The 18,670-nt window shown below is 35.5% G+C and overlaps 1 protein-coding gene across 1 annotated transcript in view; it reads left to right on the plus strand.

The window, feature by feature from the left end:
• The window catches only part of LOC138703424 (cytochrome P450 9e2-like), a 40,374-nt gene extending 23,151 nt beyond the window's left edge, over nt 1-17,223 (plus strand). The window contains exons 6-9 of the mRNA XM_069831271.1: nt 207-397; nt 3,610-3,831; nt 7,482-7,742; nt 12,619-17,223. Coding sequence (XP_069687372.1) covers nt 207-397; nt 3,610-3,831; nt 7,482-7,742; nt 12,619-12,791 — 847 coding nt within the window. The 3' untranslated portion in view covers nt 12,792-17,223. The remainder of the gene's footprint in view (nt 1-206; nt 398-3,609; nt 3,832-7,481; nt 7,743-12,618) is intronic.
• The last annotated feature ends 1,447 nt before the right edge of the window (nt 17,224-18,670 follow it).

Consider the following 18,670-nt stretch of genomic DNA (forward strand, 5'->3'; position numbering starts at 1 on the left):
ACTACTTACAAATTACCTAATAATTGCTATTATTTAAGGACTTTTTGACATTTATCAGCATAACTGTCCTAATTACACAATAATTTTATATACGTTGGGAGAAGTAAAATAAATGTAATGAAATAAAAAGATTGTGGGTACTTGATGGAACAGCATTTCCACTCTCAATAAATAAGCACCAAACCAGAATTTTGTTTCTTTTTCAGATTTGCTACTCCAAAAGTGCAAGAATTCTTCCGTCGCATCATTAGAGAGGTGACGACATACAGAGAGAAGAACAATATAACCCGTTATGACTACCTGCAGCACCTCATCACTCTCAAGGCAAAGGGTACCATCGCGGACGACGATGCCACTAACGGACATGACCCCAAGGAATTTTCTCCAGAGAAAAACAGTAAGATACAAAGATATAAAAACGCAGAGAGATGTTGGAAAGAATAAAAATAAATACAGACACTCGCGACCTTAAGCGGTGCATTCATGTCGAGAATCATGTAATTACTATATGAGCTCCAAGGCTGTTGTCCACTTGTCTCAATCCGAAGTATGCCGTTCCACTGACAGAACTTATACAACTGAAAAGAAAATAAGTTTGTAAGAAGTAACAGCCTATCACTAAGCACTAGCGACTGTTTTCTCTAAAAATAGGGTTTGAACTATCTGTTATATGTGGTCACCATCTTTTACAGTCATCGGAACCTGAACCCGAGACTTAATTTTTCCGTCCTGTACGAGTCAAATTCGAAAGGCGACTGTTGCGATCTCATAGTTTTCAGGTCCGCATCATGAACCAGAAGAAGTAATAGGTTTAATGAACAATACATTTTGAGAAAGCTTAATGTCATGTGCTCCATTCATCCTCGGGCTAACAGCAATGCGAGAAAAGAAGTTAAAATTTATTTAATAAAATATATAACAGTCACCATGAGAAGTAATTTTGTATTTATTAATTATTTTATATTGAGGATTAATAATTTTATTTTGCAGTGAAGAAATAATGAAAGTTTGATATAGGCCATGTCTGTGTCTGAGTAATATTGTGCTGGTCTATCATTCAGGTGGTCAAGATTAAATCCCCGGTAGTAGTGATCAAATTTATTGTATATAAAGAAAAGTTGCAGAGGCCTTTTTCGAGGTACTCCCTTTTGATCGTCTGAGAATTGCGACATGTAATCACAGCATGCTCTAACAAGAGAACCGATCCAGGTCGTAGAGCTTTAATGTAATGCAAATTCCTATTTAAGCTAATTTTCGTTTGTTAAGATACGTGACAATAGTCTTTGTTTCGCTTTTTCCTCGTGTACGGAATATATTCCCTTGAAAATTGTTGCTACTTATACCGCATCTTGCGCGCACTCGGACCAACGTAGCTTCGCGACACCTTATCACAGCTCTGGCATTAATGCTTTAGTCTATTTTCTCTCTCTTAACTCACATTAATATAGAAGTAGCACAGTCTGGTATATACAGTCACGAAGCTCAATACGTAGTAAATATGCATCCATAGATAGTTGCTAACCAACTAGGATCACTAATATCGCCTCATTACAGATAATGCGAAACAGTACCGGCACAGTCTATTGTTCCTAGCACCCCCACAGCACAAAATTCGTGACTGTATAAACTAGACTGTGGTAGTAGTACAGTCTATGGCATGTTTCACTCTTTCCTACACCGTCCAAATCCATAGGTATGCAGCTGGAAGTCTAGGAACACGACTGTACATACTATGCTTTCAAGAACCGAAAGGAGAATTTGGACCTAAAGTAAAGCAACATGTGGAAAAAGATAAGCCATTTAATATCGTGGTCGATGCAAGTACTAGTTCCGGTAAACTGACAAAAAGTTACGTAAGAAGATGGTTAAAAGATGTATTTCTCTCGGATGTTAAGAAAGACACACTACTACTTCTGGATTCCTGCAATGGTCAGATTGATGACACTATTTTTACTTACGAAAATTGGCTTAAGGGGTTAGGTACAGCTTACAGCAGTAAAATTTTGGAAATATTCAACATTTTTTTCCTCCATTACTGTAGATTGTAAATAATGAAAATTAGTATGTGTAAAACACTGTCCTTCTGCTATATGAAAAAAAATTACGATTTAAAAAAAATTATATATATATATATATATTTTTTTTTTCAAAATTCAGTTCACTCTGCAGTGATGAAGCGTTTCCCACATAACTCAAAAACTATCCATCGTTCTGTGATGAAATTTGTTGTGTATATTTATGCCTGTCATATATATATATATATATATATATATATATATATATATATATATATATATATTGGTAGGTTATTTTACGACGGTTTATCAACATCTTTGGTTATTTAGCGTCTGAATGAGATGGTGATAATGCCGGTGAAATGAGTCCGGGGTCCAACACCGAAAGTTACCCAGCATTTGCTCATATTGGGTTGAGGAAAAACCCCGGAAAAAACCTCAATCCGGTAACTTGCCCCGACCGGAAATCGAACCCGAGCCACCTGGTTTCGCGGCCAGACGCGCTGACCGTTACTCCACAGGTGTGGACCTGTCATATATATATATATATATATACAGTATATTGTCATGTATATATATATATATATATATACAATATGATGCAAGATCACTTCTCTACCGTTGATAAATTGTCTGATAAATACATTCATTTTAAAAATGGTGAAATATCAGTATTTTCTTCTAATACAAAATTAAAAAAATATATTATTTATTAACTAATGTAGTAGAAAGAGCATGATATTGTAAACATGAGTTTCAGCAATAAAATAATAGAGAAAGAACATGAAAAAGTTAACAAATTTATGTGTTATAAGGGAAACGCTTCATCACCGCAGAGTGAACTGCCACTATTCTGAATTTTGGAAAAAAAAAAAAAAAAATATATATATATATATATATATATATATATACATAGGCCTACGGTAATTTTTTTAATCGTAAAATTATATTTTTCATATAGCAGAAAGAGAGTGTTCTACACATACTAATTTTCATTATTGTACAAGATACAGTAATGGAGGGAAAAAATGTTGAATATTTCCAAAAGTTTTACTGCTCTAAGCTGTACTTAACCCCTTAAATAGGCATTTCCATTCAATTCAAAGAGCACGACCTGGAACGGTTCTCTTGTAAGTAAGAATGTTTTATTAAAAGAGCACGAAAGACATAACAGCTTTCACTTGACCTGAAACCCAAAATTCATTTTTTTGGTTGTGTATTTGCCTTATATCATGAAAGAGGAATGACAAAGTGATAGCTGATCTTGAGAATAAAATTTGTTGCTAACAAAAATAATTTATACAGTAAGAAGGACGAGCAAAAATTTGACTTCGACTATACATATGCGTAAGACAAGCGTATACCGTTATGATTTAAAGGCAGTTTGAATTTTTTTTAACAAATAAGCAGAAAGTTCAGGAGTATATTTTATAATATTGAGGAAAAGCGGCTGGGTGGCAATATTTTCTTACTCTTTTGGTATCCTTTCCAATCTCACTGCACCACCACTGTCTATCATTATGTACCCTAATCGTCTCTAACTAACCTCTGCTAGAAAGAAGCAGTAAGCAAATAATTGCATTTGTAATTTTAGTATTCACAGAAGACGATGTGATTGCCCAGGCAACTACATTTTTTGGGGATGGCTATGAGACATCTTCTGCTAGTATGGCCTTCGCTTTGTACTGCCTGGCCACCAATCCCGATTGTCAGGCGAAGGTGCGACAAGAGGTGGACGACGTGCTGAAGAAATATGGTGGTGAACTGACTTTTGATGGACTTCAGGAAATGACGTACTTGGATATGGCTGTTAATGGTAAGAGAATATTAGATGTATTGTTATTAAAATGAGTAGCTAAGAGTCTAATTTCGGTCTCCCAGTTTGGAGATGAAAATTCCGTCCTACCTAAATTCTACAAAATGGAGAACGGGAGAAGGTTTTTAGTTTATTATGCACTTACGGAAGCCGTTTTAAGGACTCTCCTCAATAGTATGGTGAAAAAAAATGTTTATCATCTGTAATACGTTTCGAATTCTGATCTATAAGTTATATATTCAAATGACTTATCCATTTGAATATGAACAGAACTTCACACCTTCGGCAAAATTGTCTCACATTTCCCGTACTTACACTTTCCAAATTCGTTCATGTAAAAATAATCAAATATTACATTTGAAGACATGCCCGGAAAAACATGTTAACCCACAATTTTCTGCTTTTTTTTTTTGTTGAAAATAAGATAACTTTAACTATATAAAAGACAAATATTTTAAATCTCATTGAACAATCACAAAAACTATCTCCCACATAAAAAAATTATTTCCGTTCATTGCTTACCTTAAAGTAATAATCGTATCTTTCATTTAGCCAGGTTTCTAGATTACTTTTCCTCGATAATTTCCACTAATTCTCACACTTTCGACAACATTCCCTTCTTCTACTGCCGCCATTGTCTATGTTTATATCCTCAGTACAGTGTGCCAACATAAACATTGTTCAAGCACTGCAATAAATGTGGTTATTAATTATTATATCCCTAAAATTTGTAGATTATAATAGTATTATCCTGCTAAAATTTTATTCTGTATAATTACAATATACTGGTACCATAAAACTTTATAACAGTTACTCGTTAATGTAAGTATGCTTCTTACTTATAACTAGTTTTAGGAAGTTCGTACCAAAACATTGTTTTCAGTTTGAGTACTGCCAGACATATGAGGCGTTCCGTAAGAGAAGGGCGAGCCCGCCAAAGGTCAATTTTTTTTCCCCTCCGAATATTTATTTTAAGACATATCTACAACTTAAGTCTGGCAGACGTTGGCGGGCTCTCCCTTGCTACATCGAAATTATCATTGTTTGTAAGGTTGGAGATACTGCATAGTCTGTGACAGGTTCGTCCGTACGAGAAGGGCGAATACGCCACTCCGTCTGAAGGCGCGCGCCATTCATTGTCTGCGTTGTAACCACACAGACGAGTACAACCGTAGTGAGGAATTACGTGTATTTATGAACATTGTAATAGCTTGTATGAGTAATAGTGAGAGTGATAATCAACCACACATATCTGGTTATTGTAGGAAACGTCAGAGGCATGTCGAAAAATGGATAAACGTACAAGCAAAGATTAAAAGGAACAAAAGTGAATCGTACATTAGTACGAAAACATCTCGACATGTGCAAGCTCGCGGTATAGGTCCGCCATGTACTTGTGGGTGCTTCTACGCATTAGGTATGGAGAAAATACAGCCTGTATTTCGTAATTTCTGGGAGTGATTATGATCTCCAGAATGTTTATATTTCTAAGCTCGTAACCAGTGTTGATGTGAACAGATGTCGCATTAAGAACAGGCCGACCTCTCTCAGCTGGTTTTGCCAAAGAGGTACTATGCCACGCCAATAAAGCTCACTTCTGATAAAGTAAAGGATCTGAAAGCCCTCCTTATCTATGTGCCACAGAACGTTTCTGGATGACGTGATCAGCAACCAAAACGTGTAACTAGCAGTGACCGACTCAGAGGAACATCTGCATGAAGAAGATGTAATGGATTATTAGCACCTCTGTTTCCAGTACAAGTGAGGCCACTTTTGATAGCAAGGGTAATAACATGACAGGCATCTACTTATTTTTGTTTATTAATAATTTCAGACTCTTTGTAAATGTCACACCACAGTGCGATTAAGTATTATTATTATTATTATTATTATTGTTATTATTATTATTGTTATTATTATTATTATCTGACACTATTGAGTTCATTCTGTGAAATATTTCATAGCGTGTTCTGGGAAAACCATTAACTTAATTCCCAATATTTTCAGTCAATTTAAGAGAACAATCCATTTACAATAATAAGTGACTGCAAGAATTTTAGTTTTGTCCTTCAAATGTGCAGAAATTTGACCCGAAGAAATGTAACTTTTCGTTCTGCAAAGTAATTTTCAATAACTTATTATCATAATACACTGCTTTCTCAAATTGACTGAATGCGATGATTTTCTAAGCTCCATTGGTAACCTGAATGGAATTCGTGAATCCTGCACGTAGCATTAATAGTTTCGAAGATATAGGCCTATAATTTTTGTATGGAATAAAGCAAAACATTAAAGTTATGAGAAATTGCAGCTACGTTTAGAGTAATTTAATCACCATATGTATCAGTAGCGTGCATTCAAATTCTGATAAGTACATCCAAAACAACAATAACAACAACAATATTAATAATAATAATAATAATAATAATAATAATAATAATAATAATAATTTTGTAATTAAAAATCCGCGCATTTTCTTAAACTTCAATATTGTGAAATGCATTACGGCTCTCGGAAAATTACTATTTATAACTTTTGGCTATTCTATACTTTCTAGTGATGTTTATATGAACTTTTTACATCTTGATTACACAACTTTTAACACTGTATGACTTCGGAATATATATTATATGTCTTTCTCGTGTTAAATTCTATCGTACCTGGTTAACATGTTTCGGTCTGTTATCGACCTTCTTCAGAACTGGCTGTTGCTGGTCTTGGCGCCTTTTTTTTGTTTCCTGTGGGGGTGTGTTTGTGTAGTGCAGTAGTGTCAGAGTTGTAAGCTCCGAAACCGGTTGTGGTGCTAGAGACGTCCAGTCGGAGCGTGAACTTGCTTATGTCTGTGGAAGCACCGGAGCACGCAACGAGTTATAGTGGAGCGCTCCGCTCCGTTTAGGCTGTGTCTGACAACGCTGGTGTAGTGTAATATGGATTCAAAGAGTGTGTGAGTTCTGAAATTGAGTTGTGTATTGAGAATTTCATTTGGGTGTGTTTTTGTGCGTCTGTATATTTCGTATTGTTCTAGTGTGTTAAGTTTCTGGCTTTTTGGTTGGATGTGTTACATCACACCTACAGAGACATCAACACAGACATGGAAATTCTACACATTCAACCAAAAAGCCAGAAACTAAACACAGTAGAACAATACGAAATATACAGACACACAAAAACACACCCAAATGAAATTCTCAACACACAACTCAATTTCAGAACACAAACACTCTTTGACTCCACTACACATACACACTCCCACAGGAAACAAAACGCGCCAAGACCAGCAACAGCCAGTTCTGAAGAAGGTCGATAATAGACCGAAACATGTTAACCAGGTACGATAGAATTTCACACGAGAAAGACATATTATAGTACATATTCCGAAATGCAGTTTTTGTTTGCTTTTATGTCTTCTATCATTTCCCCAGAGATTTTCTACATGTTTAGTTACACCATGTATACAATATTTCTACATTGTACTACAGGTACAATTCTAATTGGTTGAAATTCAACGGATTTTTACACTCCACTGCTGGATGAATGTATGAGTGAAATAGAATTGGATAGTACAAAATAATAATAATAATAATAATAATAATAATAATAATAATAATAATAATAATAATAATAATAATAATATGTTTTTTTCTTTTCAGAGTCTCTGAGGCTGTATCCGCCAGGAACTGTTCTTCTTAAGAAATGCACCAAGCCTTTCAGACTAGAAACACCATCGGGCGGTTCATTCGAACTGGAGGCAGGGACTCCAGTGGCTGTGCCGCTGTATGCCATCCACCGAGACCCGCAGCACTTCCCCGATCCCATGCGCTTTGACCCCGAGCGCTTCACGGAGGAGAACAAGAAGGCTCGGCACCGTCAAACCTTCTTCCCCTTCGGAGACGGCCCGCGCATGTGCTTGGGTGAGTGTAAAATTTACTATAGGTTCGTTCCAACAAGCGGTTCATGAATCAGTTCACTTACGGATCCTGTACGTACAGAGCTATCTACAGTATATACAAGCCGAGCCATACGTCGGCAACATTGTAAATGTCAACCGGAGGCCTACGATACAGAACACGTGTTTGTTCTAATGCCGATTTTCAATCTAAATTAATCTATACTAGTAATAAATCTGTAGCCAAAATTTTTCTGGTAATTTTCGATTTTCTAAAAATAATTGGTGTTAACATGTATAATTAACCATCCTGAAACCGAAAATCGCTTTTTTTTTATTTTTGTTTGTATGTATGTCTGTCTATCTATCTATCTGTCTGTCTGTCTGTATGTTTGTTACCTTTCCACGCGATAATGGCTGAACGGATTTCGATGAAAATTGGAATATAAATTAAGTTTGTTGTAACTTAGATTTTAGGCTATATGGCATTCAAAATACGTTATTTAAAAGGGGGGTTATAAGGGGGCCTGAATTAAATAAATCGAAATATCTCGCTTATTATTGATTTTTGTGAAAAATGTTACATAACAAAAGTTTCTTTAAAAATGATTTCTGATAAGTTTTATTCTTTGATAAAGTTTTATAGGACTGATATTTAATGAGATAAATGAGTTTTAAAATTAAAATAACTGCCATCTAAGGCAGTGTATTGAAATAAAAAACAAATGACTTCGTCTATAAGGGGCCTTGGACACAACAATCGAAAACTGTGAAACATAGCCTACAGACAATGTTTCTGTGTTTGTATGAAGTAATATAGGAAGCTAAATTAACCGATTTGTATAATTAATTATTATTTCATCATTGGAAAGTGTAGTTTCTCTGGATGGACATAATGCTAGAATGTTATTACAGTAACTTGTGAGTGAATTGAGGACAGGTAAGATTAAAATAGCTTCTTATGCACAGAAAACTTGATAGGTTATTCTGTATATTCATTTCCTGTATTTCTTAAAATAATGTTTATGAACATATTCATTTTTATCTCAGAGAATTAACGAACAACGAGAGTGTATTGATTTAGTATGCAGTAATAGTACGTTACCTTAGCAATCCATTATTTTATAATTCAAATTTTAACTATGCTCAATTGAATCGTGTTAAAATACATAAAATATATATGCAATAAATGCAATGCAAAAAAATTGGGTAATGAGCCAAGCAGATTATGTTGCGCTGTTGTAAAAGCTGTTCCTCCTGAGATTCAAGACCTCCCACAACAAATTAAAAACTTCCTAATTCGAGTACATCCGTTATATAATATAAACATAATAATAACTCTGTAGCCAAAATTTTTCTGTTAATTTTCGCTTTTCCAAAAATAATTGGTAATAACAATTAAGAAACATGTTAAAGGAATTGTCATTGCACCAAATGAGTGGTCTCTGGATCAAAATGATCGCATTTTAATATTTTAAATACAATTTAAATTAAGTAACATATTAAACGATTTATCCTTCTATCAAACACGAATGTTCCCTGGATCAAACGTCCTATTTTAATTATGTAATTACTTTATATCTACTTCTAACGGGTGCAGCGGAGCGTACGGGTACGACTAGTGTTACAATATAAGTGTGTCGATGGAATTCGCGGTCGTACCAAACGTTAATTGTATTGTGTTGGCTATAAAAACAAGACAATAAATGAAAATAAAACGGTTGCAGTCTTTGGCAATTTTTGCGGTTAATGATGACAAAGTAATTGACTATTCTTCTAAATATTAAATTTTCTATAAATAATATTTTTATAGTTTTACTTGTGGTTTGTGATGCATGAGAATTCCAGCCGATCCAATTTTTCCCTCTATATCCACAGACCTCAAAGTGGGTTGACAACCGTCAAGCAACCAACACTGAGTGCACATTAACTCTGTGTGACTAAAATTATGGTTTTCTGTTTCTGGATCGGTGTCTGGTGGAGTTACCGGGTAGCTCAGTTGGTAGGAAGTTATACCTGCAAGCTTGATTTGCATAATACACGTCAGTGTTCGTTATTTCTTTCGTAATATATGTTATATTATGATTTCATTAATGTTATTAATAATGGATTAAATTATTTGTTGTTTTGTTATTTTCTTCATTCTATATATTATTATTTAATTGAAAAGTGTGATCCCAAAACACGTTCAGTCCATTTTGATGAAAGGACTTTGGACTGAGCGAATTTTCAAGTGGCATAAAGCAATAACACAAACTTTTAAAAAAGGATTGACGTTGTTTTGATAGAAAAGAAGCTTAAAATATAATGATAGGGGTTGAAACATAATCATATAGATGTATAAATCATACAAATGGCCAAATGGAGTGAGCGGGTTTTGGGATCATACTATTCAATTCTTTCGTTAATTCATTAATTAATTTGTTGGTTCGTTATTTACTTCACTCTATAGTTATTTTCTTCATTTCTGCCGTCACATTCATTTCATTCTTACGTTATTAACCATTATTTAATTAAATTACTAGATTTTTTTTATATTTAGCCACTGACTAATTATTTTATTCATTCATCCATTTCCCTTTACGTTCTGTGACATTTATGGTTCATAAAATCGGATAGAAAATAAGAATCATAGTAACGATTCAAATAATTTTTCTGACAATTGAATCACTGATTGGAATAAGGAAGAAAGTCCAATTTTTTCGAAAATAAACTGAGATATACATTTTTTTCTTGAACCATCCACCCATCGATTAGTGGAAAAAGGAAGAGTCAATCAGCAATAACAATGAAGTAACAGCCCAGTAAAATTTTCAATTAGTGGAATAAGGAAGAATATCCGGACTTTCTTCCTTTTTCCAATCAATATTGTAAGCATCACCAAGAGATGTCAGGTAGGAAGTCTGTCTCTCGTTTAAATTTGCTAATTTGCTATTAGTGTGGGTTTTATTTTTATTTTAGTAGGTTGTTTAACGACGCTTTATCAACATCATAGGTTATTTAGCGTCTGAATGAGATGAAGGTGATAATGCCGGTGAAATGAGTCCGGGGTCCAGCACCGAAAGTTACCGAGCATTTGCTCATATTGGGTTGAGGGAAAACCCCGGAAAAAAACCTCAACTAGGTAAGTTTCCCCGACCGGGAATCGAACACGGGCCACCTGGTTTCGCAGCCAGACGCGCTGACTGTTACTCCACAGGTTGTGTGGAGAATTGTTAGTTCGCAAACGACGAACATCAAAATTTTATAAAATAAAACAACAAGAGGTAATAAAATTACGTGCTGAAAGAAATGACGTAGTCGACCTAGTGTTCGACTTATGCAAAATGTTCCCCTTTCTTGTCTTCTTGTACAGGAAAAGTTTTATTTAAGAAAACTGTGGCTTTTTGTATTTGGAATCCATAACCAGGAAAACAATACAGCACAGTTTTATTGCTACCATGAAGGACAAGCTAATCGAGGCCCCATTGAAATCTGCACATTTCTCAATGACTACATAAGTGAACTTGACTCAGTGAAAGAACTACATGTGTTTAGTGATCCTTGCGGCGGACAGAATCGAAATAACACTGTTTTTAGTAGGTTGTTTTACGACGCTTTATCAACAGCTTAGGTTATTTAGTGTCTGAATGCGATGAAGGTGATAATGTCGGTGAAATGAGTCCGAGGTCCAACACCGATAGTTACCCAGTATTTGCTCATGTTGGGTTGAGGGAAAACGCCGGAAAAAACCTCAATCAGGTAACTAGTCCCGACCGGAAATCGAACCCGGGCCACCTGGTTTCGCGTCCAGGCGCGCTGTTACTTCACAGTTGTGGACAATAACACTGTTGTACGTTGCCTTATGTATCGAACAATGATTGCCAAGTTTCAGATAATTCAGCACTGTTATCCTGTACGAGGTCACTCGTTCCTCCCGTGCAACAGGGATTTCACCGTAATAAAAAGAGTGATACAAAAAAGACAGAATCTACTCTGTGAAACAATATGTTGAGATGATAGTTAATTCAAGATAAACACAGAATGCTTTTCAAGTCAAGATTATTGGACATCAAGATATCATTGATGTTAAAGAATGGTGGCCACACTTCTTAAAAAGAATCTTAAATTGCTCTAAATAGTCACATAAGTAAAAGTTTTCACTTGCTAACTGCCGGCATTTGACCTATATATAGAATACCCCAGGCTATGTCGTTTCTTTGGACTGGATAGATGGATTGAATCGCAAGACATACAGACTTTAAGGGAAGAGGAACACCTCTGCTCCTAGAAATATGGCATACGACTCCAAAGTTCCTATACATCCCAAGAAGCTGCAAGATGTTAACAAAATAATTAAATATATTCCATCAGACTATTAGGAGTTTTATAACAACATTCTTCAATGGCCCACAAGAAATCCTATCCAATCTGATGAAGAAGATTATTAGTTAAATTGTTAATTAAAATTATTTTTAATACAACAGCACAATTTATAAAATTCTTAAGATGTTTGATTGAAATTAAATAATATTCACACCGTGTTAACAATAGAAATTTAACTAACAATAAATAACAGATTAAACCTGTGTTTAATTGAGTTTCTTTGCAAATTACTCATGAGAATTTTTAATTTATTGGAAAAAGGAAGAATGTCCGTCAACTTCAAAAGAGGATGGATTCAAAAATATTTATCGAATGCACTGAAACGACGCACCATACAGTTCAGGGAACTTACTTCTACAAGTTTGTAATGCATCACAAAGCTGTAGGAACAATATTGTAAGTGTTAATAAGTGTTTCTTAGTTTTCTCAAAACATAGGTGCATGGACATTCTTCCCTTTCCAATCAGTGATTCAATTATTGTCATTGTATATTAGCAGATCAGTTTAATATGACCTGTTTTTTTACTTTGTTCCAGGGTACCGCTTTGCGATGATGATGATCAAAGTAGGAATTGCTTCTCTTTTGTCCAACTTTGAATTACGGCCTTGCAGTCGAACTCCAGTCCCCATTGTGCCGGACCCCACCTACTTCATACTTGCCGCCAAGGGTGGACTCTGGTTTCAAGTGGTTAAGAGGACCGATAAATAGACACTAATTCAAACCAGAAAAATGTACAGAATTTGCTGAAAGGGTCTCATAAATATCAAATTGTCAGGTACGATTTCACCACGTAAGAACTGTACTGAAGTCTACAGTTATAATATAAATGTTACCTTCACGCTTCTAAAAATGTTCAACTTATAGAAATCATACCATTCTTAGCACCGAAAGAGCAGAAATTGGCTATGCCCCTAGATAGAAAACACAATATACTTATAACAGTAGGTGGTTTTTGTTATTTTCAAGCGAACTACCTTCATGTGTATTGGATGTAGTACTAGTAGTTATCTACCATTATCAGAGCGTCAACCGACAATTTCGCCTGGTGGTATAGCAAAGTTATGCTCCCTCCAGTTTCGGGCTTCTGTATGTACAAAGTATAATAAAAGAATATCAGGACGCTGGATAACCTCGCAGTCGAGACGGCGTCATTAAATAACGATAAAAATAATATTTTTATATGGTCATATCGCGTGCGTAGGATCTTTGGCTATATCAATAGGTCGGTGACTATTGCTGAGTTCCTGTTTCTATTGCTGTGTGTTAAAGATGGCTTTTATTTATGTAACTGATTTAGATTCCTTGTTTTAATGTTTATTGGCGATTAAGACGGTAATGGACAACTGTACAGGTATGTCAATTTCCAATCCGGCATTTGTGACAAAGAGAAACCATCCAGAAAAGTCTGTTAAATTGGCCGACCATGGGGTTTGAACCTGGGACCTCCCAAATGCGAATCTCAAATGTTACCGTCTAAATAACCTTGCTCTGTGAATATAATATTGTCTTGATTGTCAGACACCATAATAGGAATTGTTTTACTCTACTGTTCGCATTTCAGTAGAAGATCCGAGCAAGGAATGCGAGTTTTTCCCCCACTCTTACAATCAACGGTCAACACGGAGTCGGCTGGCCAATGACTGAGCCTTTTTTGTCCCTGCCGGCCAATGACAACATCCCCATCCACCTGCTGCTTCAAAGACGCTGAGTTCCTTGCTTACCCTCTCCTCTTACCCCGCAAGGATCACATTCCCCTCGCAGAGATTCTCTCGTGAAATTTCTACAGTATACTTCGTCCCATAATGTCTGACAGGAGAAGTAAGTATTCCCGATAGCGGAGTAGAGAAGTATAATAATTGCTATTCAATCAATGGTAGAGGTCTCGTGCCACGCGTGTTAATAAACCTATGAATATAAATTTTCCATGTCAGTTGGGGGATATATTGACTCAAAGCCAACACATTACTAAATTTCTTGGCATAATTATGGATGATCTATTGACTTGGAACAAGCATTCTGATTTTATTGCTAAAAAAATTTGCTCTGCTAATTTTGCTATTTTGTAACTGAGAGATATACTAAACACCAAAATATTGATTTCAATTTACTATTCGCATGCTTATGCATATCTCAGTTATGCCGTTTTCTCATGGGGTAACTCTACCAATGTTAATAGGATATTTTTTGCACAAAAGAGAATTACACGATCCATTTTTAAATTAAATAGTTCTGACTCATGCAAACCTTATTTTAAACAATACAAAATTTTAACATTTCCATCCATTTATATTTACAAATGCCTAATTTTCTTGAAACAGAATGAGAATAAATGCAATAAGAATTTAGATTAACATAATATTATAATACACGAAATGCACATCTGTTCTCAATAAAAAATCATAGACTTGTGAAATATGAAAAATCGCCTGCATATACTGGCATTGTGTTTTTTAACAAATTACCATTGCAGATACAATCTTTACCTTATGCAAAATTTAAAGTGAAAATTGACAGATATTAACTGATCAAACGTTTTATTCAATAAAATAATTCTTAAATCAATATTACTTGATTATATTATTTATTTTAAATGTGTTTTAACTTGTAGTGTTTTTAATTTTATTGTGTTTTTTATTATTGTGTAATTGACGTGTACATCCATGTATATGGCCATGTATAGATCAATCAATCAATCAATCAATCAATCAATCAATCAATCAATCAATCAATCAATCAATCAATCAATCAATGTCTTGAAGTTGGGCGGAGTTAGAACGCTTCAGACCGCCCAACTTCAAGACACGCGTGGACTGAGACTTCTGTCATTGGTTCAATAGCAATTATACAGTGTGTCCACAGAAACATTCCGTGATTATGAACTGCTATAATTTTATAACTATGCGTAGTACGAAATTCATACCGTTGTCATTAGAAAGAACGGCTCAAAGAATCTCAGGGAATGTGTAATTGTAATTGTAGATGACACCATAAAAAAAAAAGATGCTGTTCTCTCTCTTTCGCTTGTCATTGTTATATTCTTGGATATAAGCAAATTGTGTTAAATGGTGTAACAGTCGCTTCCCTGAGAGGCCTTTTCTATAATCACACATGCATCTATGCCCTACAGAATCTCTGTCACCTCAGAATCGTCTTGTCAGTAGGATCCGCATGTTGAAACTCCCGTCTGAAGGCACGCTGAACTCCGTGTGCTATGGTATTCTAATACACACCAGTTACGTTCCTGTGAGTTCGTCATAATTCTCTAAACGCTGCATAATTTAATCTGAGATGAACTGTAAATATTCATACCATTAAACACAATTTGCTTCTATCCAACAATGCCACAATGAAAAGAGAAAGAGTGGAAACAGCGTATTTCCCTCTCCCATTTCTTGTGGTGGCATTACATCAACAATTACAATTACATATCCCCTGAATTTCTTTTGAGTCGTTCTTTGTAATGGCACGCATATCAATTCCGTAATACGCACAGTTATAAAATTATAGCATTAAGAAATAAGGGCTGGATAGTAGAAGAAGAAATCTCCTGTCTAGCTGAAAATGGGTCAACGAGACGAGTAGATATTTTAGCGTACAATGCTGACACTAAACAGGGCATCATTGTGGACCCCACGATACGTTTTGAAGTAGAATGTCATCAGTCAGCCGAGGTCCACCTTGAGAAGAAGTCGATCTATGAGCCTACAGTCAACTATTTCAAGCTGAAATATGCCTTAATTCACGTTCAGGTATTCGGCTTGCTCATAGGTGCTCGAGGGACTATATCAGCTTTTTTCAAAGAATTTCGACGGCAGTTTGCTCTGCCAACATCTCTGAGGGATTACATTGTGATAATTGTTAAAAAAAAATCCTGCCAAATACTAATTAATCACATGGTGCCACATTAATAGCAATTGTAATTTTTCACGCCCTTTTCTTTTTTTCCCTTCTTTAAAATTTAATATCTATGTTTACATATGTATATTAATTTTTTTTAGGGTATACTGAGTCTGCCTCGTTTTAACCGAGACAACGCTTTTAGTTCTTTTAAGTATTCTGGTTATTGTATTGTGTTTATGTTTAGTAAAAGATTTTAGATAAGGGCGCAAATAGCCATAGTAGCTGACGCGCCCTTTTTAAACCCCACTAACTAACTATACTGAGTCCGTAAGGGCTACCCTCAATGGGGGACAGTTCAATATTATTTTTATTTACCACGGAATGTTTCTGTGGACACACTGTACTTGTCTCCTCCCCTGCCGGCAATGTTTACATCTCTTGTCAGAAATTATGGAACGAAGTGTAGTTATCATGCGTAATATTAGGCACTATTATACAATTCACAGTACTGGAAACTTATCTTGCTGATATAGTTTCATTATGAATTTTCATTCCATTACTATCCCTCTTGTACAAGTTATCTTTAGAATGGATAAAAAAAATTAAGAGAAAGGCTGTGAGTAAGAAAGCTAAAAAAGAAATTAGAATAAAAATGAAGGAGAAAGGCATATCCATATTAAAAAAGGTAATAATGTAAGGTGATAAAAATGAAGCAGAAGGTGTCGACATGAAGAAATAATATTAATCGCGTGTCACGGTTCTTAAAATATTTCTTAATGTTACCTAATATCCACAGAGGCAATCTCACTGAACACGGGACATTTTAAAGATTAAGGATGATTACGCTAATTCGTAACTAATTTGTGTTTAAGGCGCAGCTTTAATACAGCTGCGTTCACGAGGGTTGATGGAGTCCTAAAGCTTTCACTTATCAGCATGGTACATTCTCTTTAATGCCTCGTGTTGAAAGAAGAATGCAATGAAAATAAGAGTTCCATAGCGAGCGTATTAACTTAATCCACTCATTCTGCTTTAATAAGCACTGAAATAAGCAGGGGTGTAAAAAGTGAAATGCGACTCTTGTTTATTAGGAGCCTTATCTTCTTGGAACACAGAAATCTGTCAGGTGTAGCGCTAGTGCACTTTAACAAAAGGTTACTCTGAAGTATAATAATCAAAACCTAAGTATACGATTATTAAAAAGTCAGGAAAGATGACTTTATTTTCATAGGAACTTATGTTTCAAGTGTTTTAATGTTGTTACTATTCTAACTGAAATAAATAAAAGCAATTAAAGTTCTTCTTGAGTAAGTTAATGTGTTTCTTTTCTCTGTACAAATTAGAAAGCAATGGTTTTGCTTCTACACTTGAGAGTTGATCTTGTATGGTATTACCCTGTAACAGATTGCTCATCCCTATGTTAAAATCGGTAGCACTTTGAAGAGAACCGCCACCAGGATCGCCACCCGTCCGCCATAAACGAACATGAGATGACAGTAGAGTTGCTAATGCAATTCAAATGGGAGTTATGACGTGACTCCTTACGTAACAACAAAATGCCAGCATAGTAAACCTGACAAAAGCTGTCACCGTCAAAGCCTATAAGGCCGAGCTATCTGGGTATATATGATCTAGGGTATTACTATGAATATAATAGAGATTGTTCCAGCGCACTGAGAAGATTCAGAACTGTAAATGAATTAATGAATATGTGTGTAATATGATTATGTCTCGTGACCTGAACATAGGAGGAAATGGAAATATAAAATTTGGAAATGTATCCTTTGAAAAGGTACAAACATTCAAATAACTTGGAGCAACAGTAAGAAATATAAATGACATTACAGAAGAAATTAAACGCAGAATAAATATGGGAAATGCCTGTTATTATTCGGTTGAAAAGCTTTTGTAATCTAGTCTGCTTTCAAAAACTACTGGTAGTTAAAATTTATAAAACAGTTATATTACCGGTTGTTCTGTATGGTTGTGAAACTTGGGCTCTCACTTTGACAGAGGAACAGAGGTTAAAGGTGTTCGAGAATATACAGGGTGTTTCCGGGTTAGTGTTACAAACTTTCAGGGATGATGGGGAAGGGCACATGTATCAATTTGAGATAAGGAACCCTGATCCGGAAATGATTGAGTCGAAAGTTACAAGCAAAAATAGTTGTGTGGAAAAGAAATAATTTTATTCCTCTGTACACCTTATTTATGTGTATTAATTTGTACATCTTACACATACTGTATTCATCTGACGTTGTTTACGTTGTCTACTAACAGTATTGCATTCAGTGCGCTGTCTGAGGGGTGGGGACAGGAAACTACACTAAAGCAATGCAAATGGTGTAATGTGTAACGGACATGGTCGGTCCTGGTATGCAAGTCTGTAGACAGCAGTGTATGTGTAGAAGCTGCAGTGTCCAGTCGATCAGTCCTAGTGAAATGGAGGAGTACACGAGAGCGGAATATGCAGACCTGATTTTCGAATACGGATGAGCCAATGGGAACAGTAGACAAGGTTACAGATTGTATCGGGACAAGTACCCACGTAGGAGACATCCGGCCCATACCATCTTTCCACGACTGTTCCAAAGGTTAAGAGAAGGAGGGCACGTGGTGCGAAATTACAATTCCATTTGCATACAACTATTTTTGCTTATAACTTTCGACTCAGTTATTTCTAGACCAGGGTTGCTTATCTCAAATTGATACATGTTTCCTTCCCCATCATCCCTGAAAGTTTGTAA

This window comes from Periplaneta americana, chromosome 7 (genome assembly GCF_040183065.1).
Source record: "Periplaneta americana isolate PAMFEO1 chromosome 7, P.americana_PAMFEO1_priV1, whole genome shotgun sequence".
NCBI classification, from domain to species: Eukaryota; Metazoa; Arthropoda; class Insecta; order Blattodea; family Blattidae; genus Periplaneta; species Periplaneta americana.